The sequence below is a fragment of the Tasmannia lanceolata genome, unplaced genomic scaffold (assembly GCF_043159265.1).
Source record: "Tasmannia lanceolata isolate RefF3 unplaced genomic scaffold, GAP_Taslan_0.1 ptg000013l, whole genome shotgun sequence".
Taxonomy (NCBI): Eukaryota; Viridiplantae; Streptophyta; class Magnoliopsida; order Canellales; family Winteraceae; genus Tasmannia; species Tasmannia lanceolata.
In genome coordinates this window covers 28,042,490-28,051,377 of record NW_027518690.1, presented here as the reverse complement: position 1 = coordinate 28,051,377, position 8,888 = coordinate 28,042,490, and the positions used below count along the sequence as shown (strand labels likewise).

Below are 8,888 nucleotides of genomic sequence, written 5' to 3'. Positions count from 1 at the left end.
AATCTCAAAGCGCGACGTCGGGCCTTTTGAATATCAACAGCACCAATGTGTCTAATAGGAGGGTAAATGTCGATCAGCTGTTGCATGGACACTTCTTGGCCCTTTATGAAAGAGTTCAGGGATTCATCCCCGATTAGCAGTTCTCGTTGACCACGGCCTATAGGAACTAGGCTATCCACAACTTTTAACCCAGTTTGCATAGGTTCGTGCACAGATTTACGTTCAATAATCCCTGGAGCTTTCACTTTGACACGTCTTCGTTCGTGATCGCTTAAAGCCCCTCTTCCATCAATAGGTACTCCCAACGCGTCGACCACAGGGCCTAACATGGCCTTTCCCGCAGGAACATCCACAATAGATCCTGTGCGCTTGACAAGATCTCCTTCTTTAATAGCGGTATCACTACCAAAGACGACAATCCCTACATTCTCATTCTCAAGATTCAACACTTTTCCTTTCACACCACTGGTAAATTCAACCATTTCCCCAGCTTGAATCTCGTTCAATCTATAAACACGTGCAATCCCATCTCCAACTGAGACCACTCGACTTATCTCATCCACTTGAAAATGAGTGTAAGAGTTTGTCATTCTTCTTTCTAATAGAGTCATGAGTTCCGCAGCTCTGGGAGGGAATTCCATATAAAAAAAATGGACAGATAGAGTCAAGGGAGAAAACCGCTTTAATAATAGATTCAAAATTCCCAGCAAATCCTTGAAAAAGGTGGGTTATTTGTAGCCCTTGTAGAGGCCATATAACTTTTCTAGATGAGTGCTAAGTCGGTCAATCCATAGCTGGAGCTCAGATGGCTCTACCTCCAAGCTCTGGATTGTGAAGCTCGCGCTTTCGAAAAGAAGCCTTGTCTGGCTTTCAGACGAGCCCGAAAGCTGCCATTTAGGCCGACCTCGCTCTCAGTAACGACGAAGTTGTTCCTGAACTAGAGTATGAAGCTGCTCCTTTTTTTGCAGAATGACAGGATTCATATTGGGATCCACAGAACTTTGCGCGGAGTTGTTCGCGTTGGAGGGCCCTCCCAAATCCCCCATGGCCCTCCCCCCTGGCGCTGGCGGCCCATTCACAGAGCCAGAGCCCGATGACGAATCCGGCAAGGGTTCCAACAAGACTCGCTCGTCAAAACTAGTCCACCTTGGAAGTTGGCGCCCCCTCATCGTGCCCGGCGCATTCTGCGATCGTAATAAAAATAAAGTCAATAACAAGAATGTACGAGCCTATGAAGCAAAGAGAAACACGACATATGAGCAAAAAGATAGACAGATATTTAAAAACCTTAGTCCAATCCAAGCACAAGAAAAATATGAAGAATTTCGTAAAAAGATAGAAAATTTGAATCTTCATATTTTTCATTTATCTTTCCTTAGAGCATACCGCTTCTACTCCTACCTTTTCTTCTACTTCTCCTCCAAGATTGTCGTTGGTCCTTCTTTCACTTGCTTTTCTACCAGGTCTGATAGGTCGGTCGCCCGGTAGCCGCTCCGCGATGGAGCTACGTGTACACCGCCACGTCGAGACTCTCTTTCGAAAGTGAGATCACCACCAGCTTTCAGAAGAGGGAAAGATCACTCCTAAATGCAGCCGTGATCGTATATACGAGATACCATCAAACGCGCCCTTGCCTCTTTCGCAGTCAAAACTCTCCTCTCCAGTGGGACCAGCCGGGCCAGAAGCCTCGTTTCCTTCAACTCATTCAAGCGATTCAGTCCGTAGGAAAGTCATCTTACTGAACATTGGATTATATACAACCTCGTGAACATTACAACAAAGAGGTCTGTGTTAAGCATATAGCCTAGATAAAAAAGAAACTAAGAAAAGGTAGCATAGCACGCTTGACAACGCCTTGTTTACCGAGTTGCAATTGCGGAGTTCCCCAGCAAACGGAGCCATGAACCAACCAGGAAGAGGAATTGAAGATAGAATGAGAGCTCAACAAGGCTCTGTTAGAGATATTATTGTCTATTGCTGTGTATTGTCATATAGTCTGTCTTTTTTTCTAGATTATGTGGCTCTGTGTCATTTATATATAATAGGGATCAACCCTAATGAGAAGTCTTTTTGCTCATTCTCCAATTCTGGATTTGGTCAGGCTCATGAAACCTTTACCGAGTTCCACGAGGAAGTTCCCATCTCAGCAAAGAAACACGAATTGGATGAAGATCGAATGATTAGGAACTCAGAAATACGCTCGGTATGCAGATCGCACTACACTATTGGTTGTTGATCTTTCGTTGCGCGAGGGAAGGAGGGCAATGAAAGAATTAGACCTTAGATTGAAATACAGATAGGCACTATAGATACGATTCTTCTTGCTTAGAATTATTGCCAACTCACGATGAGGTTCCGGGCTGGAGGCGCCCGCTCGAATCGAATAGTAGAGAAGTTGAAGAAGCGGTCTTACCAGGCAGGAGATGAAAGCTTACCTTATTATTATGAAAAGTGGAAAGGGCTTTTTCAGCTGGATAGAGAGCCATACCTTTGAAGTGCAGCCTCTCAATCCTGATCATTCCCTCATAAAACTCCCATGTTGATGGAGATCTATCCGTTGGGGCATCATACCCCACCCCACCTTCGCGGATGAGAGGGTCTAATTCTATGACTCTAGAAGATAGATCTCTCTCCTGCTTTGTATCGGCTCGACCCCTCAACTGGGTCTCAAGCTCTCTGATACGATCCTGAAGTAAGGATTTAAGAAACCTAGCCGCGATGACTCAGCAATCTATAAGCCCATGGGTACTCCAAAAACAAGGAGTCCTACAAGCATCTATAAGCCATCCATACAAGAATATAATACTTAAAGAAGTGTTGCGCTCCCGGATAATAGTATCCAGGTCTCTCGTCAACTCAGCAATTCGTGAAGCAGCCTGACCTCCTCCTCCCCCTAAGACAATACCTCCTTCGTTTGCTACGGCTGTATCCCAATCTTTGACTCGTCCTTCTCTTTCTCCCACCCCTTCTGATGTTCCTATTACTGCTAAACCTCAGATCTCACTTAATGGTGAACCTGCTTTCATGCTCACTCCCATCAAACTTAGCAAGGCGGAACAAGGTCTTGTCTATACTCTTGTGGCTAAGTTTTCATCAGGAAGACCCTCTCTCAAATCGATCCGCGCACCCATTAACAGCTCTTGGGGTCTTGCTAAGTCAACCATTGTTGGCCCTCTAGATGCCAGACACATCATGATCCATATAGCTTCTCATGAAGATCTTATAAAAGCCTGGTCAAGGGATTCCCATATCATAGAAAACTCTCTCTTTCGTTTGCTTAGACGGTCTCCCTCATTTGATTTCAAAACAGAATCATCCTTTGCTGCGGTTTGGATTAACCAACCTTATCATCCTCTTCCTTTTTTCACTCCTTCAATCCTGAAATGTCTGGTAGGCTCTTTTGGCAAATTCCTTTGTGCAGATGATCGTACCTTAACTCTTGAATATCCAATGTATGCTCGTGTTTGCGTGGAGATTGATGTTTCAAAACCCCTTCCTTCAAGGGTATGGGTTGGTACTAGCAAAGAAAGCGGTTTTTGGCAGAAAATCTTATTTGATGGAAACGTATCTTACTACTCTCACTGTTGCTTGTAAGGTCACGACATCTTTGAATGTAGCAATCTTCATCCTCTGTCTGCTTATCCCCTGTTGAAACATGTACATGCATGATTGATGTGGGTTGTGATATGGCAAATCTCTATTATCTGATGCTTTAATCCTGCTAGTACCATTCGGCTATTAGTACTCCCTTATGCTTGGCCTCTTTGAGGTGTGCAAGGCTCTGACAAGACCAACATTGATGAGTTATGAGTCCGAGTTAGAGAGTTAAGAGTTAGGAGTTCCTGATGGTCCTTACACTCGGATGTCGCCTGGTGGTTGGATTTCTAACCAGGACAGACAACGCCAGAGTGACTTCGAGGTTGATTAGACCCCGAAGATTCCATAAGAAAAGATGCACCACTGAGTCCACCTAGCAACTAACCCGCATTTCTACAGGTATCACCTTCCAATATTGGCACTTTAAGAGTGGGTCCTACGATCCGACACAAGTCATAAAGTACAAAGCGATAACCAAATCGTTGTTTTATTAAATCTTTGGAATCGATTTTGGCATACCACTCCGACTCTATGGCCGGCACATCGAGCAGTTGCTCAAGTGTCACAGAAGGAGACATCGCGATAGTACAATACCACAAAAGGTAGGAACACCAACTGCGAACCTGACCCGGAAGAATTGTTCTTTCAACGATCTCTAGACGATCCTCGGATAGAACTCCATCCGGAATCGGAGCCAAGTCCTTGATTTGTGCCTCAAACCTTGCGAAGAAAATCAACAAGGAAACCCTTCAGGTAAGGATTTAGGGGAAGCTCCTACCCAGCCATAATGAAAGCGGCAAGACGAAAGACTGTTGCATCACCGCAACCCGGTCAAACCCTCCTTTCTTTCCCACTAGCCTACTGTTAAAAGAGTGTCTCGAGAGGATTCCCGACTGATATTGAGCCGAAAAAAAAGGCTACTTTCTCTTAAGGGTTTCCAAACAGCGGAATAGAAACCTACTCGGTACCACGACATGTAATTGAGATATATGTTTCGTAGGGCGTGACTACTCTTATGAATATGAAATCGAACAGCCCATACGCTGATCGCTGCCTTTGACATGGGGAGGGTTCAACCAAATATCGATGACAAAACAAAAGGTTCTGAACGGTAGTATAGGTGCAACTCCTAGGTACTGTACTCTGTCAAGAGAATCGCTAATCGTGGGTTTGCCCGAATCCTTAGCTGTGAGTGTCAATATCGAGCTGACCAAGCTATCCTATGAAAAAAGGCCAAATAGGCTGCCTTCTCTCTTAAACAGAATTGCTGTTGATTTTCTGAAAGTGGGTTTAAATGACTTAATTGCAATTGGTTTGGTAAATACGGTAATACATGTCGTAATAAACAGCCTTTCCTCACTTCTCCTGAGGTTAGAATCGGGATTCGTCATCTTAAGGCTCTGATAAGACCATATCACACCTAATCTACTCGTCTATGAATCTTAAGAAATGATTTAAGATTCGAAAGAACTCGCGCTCAAATGTGAGGAGGAGAGGAATCTTAGCGAACGAGTAAGGAGTTCAGGTATTTCTGAGAATTAGTTCAATTACATGTCTATGGCTGTTTGACCAAAGAGCGGTGTATAACTGTGTACCTTCTGGTACGGTGGATTAAGAACTATTGGAAGAAGACCGGTTGGTTAGGGACTGGCCTTTACCTTAAGACATGCTCCGTGTGTCTTATGCGTTATTATGCAAACTCCTTTGACAAATCGGCTTCACTGCCTTATCCCATGTTTTTGACACACTCGGGCATTCGTAGGTGCATACCATCCTTCCATAGAAAAATGATAATGCGGAGGGATGCGAAGGCAGACGGCTTAGTAAAGTTATACTTGTCGTTATTCTCTGTATCAAAGTCAGTGGTAATTCGGAAGAAATCCGATTACCAATTTCGAACGATACAAGAAGGACCTTCTTGAGATCCTCAGCCTGTCTTACGACTGGTTGAAGATTGGTGTGAGTGTCTATGTGAACGATACGTACCCGACTTTTGTCAAATACCGATGGAAGTTGGATTACGTTGGTTGCCCACCCGGACGTATACACCAGTGCCTTTCAAGTTCTGTCCTACTTTTATTAAAACTCCTTATTCAAGGATGTTTTCAGAATTCTTTTCGATTGCATTCTGGGATAATGCGAACAAACTCGAGCCTGTGGTCTAGAAAAGAGTACGCTTTTATACGTACTTGGCCTTTCACACTTGAAATGAAGGATTGGGATCACACTTACATCTTTCCAGGTTTCTCTTACTTCTTCTTTCTGAGGACCCTCGGACTGAGGAAGGAGAGGAGAATTCGTTTCCATTTTCTTTACTATGGACGAGAGTCCATTGATCATGGATTCTAGATTCTGCCTCGCTTCGGCTCTCCTTACGGGGCTGCTTACACTTTCATACAAGATTTTAAAGAGTAAGTTCTGTGTGGTGTTTTCCGATGAGGAACTTTGTGAGATGTATCCGGTTGGTCGCCTGTTTAAGGATGAGGGAGCTGGGAAGAAAGATCAATCCTTTCCAAACCCTTTAAAACAAGCTTTGTTGCGTCCTGCTCATGATTGGTGCATGTCCGTTCTTCGTCTCATCCCTCAGGACGTTTGATCAAGAGCCGCTTATTAGGAAATTGATCAATGGTTGTTGTTCAGAGTTTTGTTTGACCTTCGTCTGACAACCAATACTTATCCAATGAAATTGCCAATTGCAGCAGACTTGGACTGAGAAATTGAAGTGAAGACCTCAGGTCTAGGGGGCCCAATCATTGCATTTGAAAGCAGCGCGAGGAAGCCTATAAGAGCTGTAAACTCGTGATATAGGCACGTAAACGTAAAGATGGGGTGAACCCCTTACTCATGGAACTACTGGCAGCTGGAGAGGCAGGATAGGCTAAGAAGCCAAGGCAAGGCGGGAAGAGGGTACGAGATAGATAGTTGTTTTATTCGTTGGATGGGATGGACTGACTTCCTTAAATAGGAGGCTGACTAGAAGATGGATATTGTGGAACGCTAAAAGTATAGCGACGGGGTGTAGTGGTGGTTTTGGAGGTCACATACCTTGGTTGCAGTGACATCGACACTGAAGAGTCCTCTCATTTCCGCAGTCCCAACAAGACTAGTAATAAGGGACGCAGAGGGTGCACTTGGAGAATTCGTTCCTTAGTCAACATCACGAGCAGGTCCTGCGGATATATAGCCGATTGAATCTTGAAGCTTGCTCTCCCAAAGGAGTCTTCTAGCTACTGATTCCCTCGACCATCTTCCTTCTGGTATAAAGGAAAGAGCTTTCTGAGAGCCCCTATGCACCTGCCTTTCACTTCCTCTCTCGTTGGTCGAGCGAGTTTTCACTTCCTTAGACTCTCTACTAGAGTGCTCTTCAGAGAAGGGGGATCTATTTCATTAAAGGAAGAGCTTAACTAATTCATTTATAGTATAAGGGGCTAACCAGCCGTTAACTCCTGTTTACCTTTCTTTTAGAGAGTGCCTTACTCAGAAATAATAGCCTGATTAGATTAAAGGGAGAAGATATCTTTCATCTAAGTAAATCGCTTCACTGATTGATTGCGTCAATGATACAGGAATGCTGACCTTAGCCCCTATGCGACCTTCCACTTGCAGAGAGTCCTGCCGCTGTAGCTCTTGTTCTTCTTCCTTATCGAGGTCTTCCCTTTTCTCTGATCAACAATTGAAGTTTCATTCAAGTCGTCACCTTAATGAAATATGAAAGCGGCTGAAAAGAAAGCCATAAGAGATAGTTATTCAAGGTGAAGTAAATCCCCTATATCTGATAGCTGTAACAGGCCTTATTCTTACAGAGAAATGCCCCTATTACGAATCTCTCTCATAAGAAAGAAGAGAGCTAGCATAAGCAGATCTACCAGCTATACTACCAGAAGAGCAGCTACTATCAGTCCTAAAGAGCCAGTATCCAGACTTCATTCTTAAGGAAAGGATAGACCTACCTCCTCTTGATCACCGTAATGCAAGAAGTCTGGCTAAAGGAAGATAGCATATCATAAAGATATGAAAAAAGGCAAATGTTGGCATCAGCGATGGACCCATGTAAAAGTAATTATCAGATAGCTTTCACAGGGCTTCTAGGTAAAGATAAATTTACATAGAGAGAGACTGATTCCAGGCTTAGTATCTTCGGTTTCATCTTATAGGCTGACTTTCATCACTCTAATAAGATTCCTAGCTTGAGGTTGGATTCCTTGCTTGCATCATATCGTACACATAGGGCATTAGAGAGCCCCTTCTCTTCCTTTATTCGCCACAGGAAGAGATTCCAACTATGTTGTCCTCTAACGATAGGACTGGAATCCGAGCTCCTAGGCAAAAGCTTGAAGCTTGAAGACAGAAAGAGAAGAGATTAACTGAATGCTTTATAGTAGAAGTTGCACCTAATGCTTAATCTAACTATAAGGTACTATATTAGAGAAAGACTCAATCTGTCCAATACTATACGCTAGGAAGAACTTGATTAGGGTAGTAGCCCAGCTCTTGAAGGGGGAAGCACATAACTAATGCGGTTCAGGCTTATACGATTCATGTTATCCCCCCGAAGCCCCTATCGCCTGCCTGGAACTCCTGAATTCACTCTTTACTTTAAATAGAGAAAGTGCCTAAAAGAAAGCCTTTTTCCGAAACTTTTTATAGGTCGCAGTACCTACTTATATCAGACAGCTTTAACGGGCCTCTTGACAAAAGATAAATTTGCATTCTAGGCCCACTCTCTCATAACAGAAGAGAGCTACTAGAAAGAGTTCCCCCTCCCCTCTAGTAGAAGGAACGTGACCGTGGAATCGGAGAGATATCTTCTGGAGTTGGTTTCCCAGGCCGATTGAATCAACATTTCCCTCTTTGTGATAGCTGAGAAGCGTTCTAAATACTTTTCGACAAGGGGGGCAAAGGATGGAATTGAATACCTAGGGAGAGCGAAGAACCATTCCATAGCTTGATCAGTAAGGCTCCTTGGGAATAGTCTGATCATAAGACTATCATCTTGAACCACTTCAGCACATTAGGCGGGTGGGCATAAAAGGATTTCACGTGCGTAAGGGGATCCCCCTTTTCGCTATGTAGGTTCAACTACCTTTTGATGTTGGGCCCTCTCATTCCTTCCAAATCTAAGGATCATAGGGTGGAGGACCTCTTCATACGAATCTTTCTATTTCCTCTTAATGCTTCGAGCCACTATCTCTTGAAGCCTTTGTAGCTCTTCCTAGACTTTGGCTAGGTTCACCAAGTGGATTTTGAAAGAAAGGTTGTTGGCAAAAGCCTGGGTTAGGTGTGAAAGGTAT

At 43.9% G+C, this 8,888-nt stretch overlaps 1 protein-coding gene across 1 annotated transcript in view; it reads right to left on the bottom strand.

Moving 5' to 3' along the window:
* Positions 1 to 911: 911 nt before the first annotated feature.
* Positions 912 to 8,888, bottom strand: part of LOC143891119 (uncharacterized) — a 222,512-nt gene continuing 214,535 nt past the window's right edge. Inside the window, exons 4-6 of the mRNA XM_077395760.1 lie at positions 7,174 to 7,259; positions 2,436 to 2,687; positions 912 to 1,184 (exon numbers count right to left, since the gene is read on the bottom strand). Of these exons, the coding sequence (XP_077251875.1) occupies positions 912 to 1,184; positions 2,436 to 2,687; positions 7,174 to 7,259 (611 nt within the window). The remainder of the gene's footprint in view (positions 1,185 to 2,435; positions 2,688 to 7,173; positions 7,260 to 8,888) is intronic.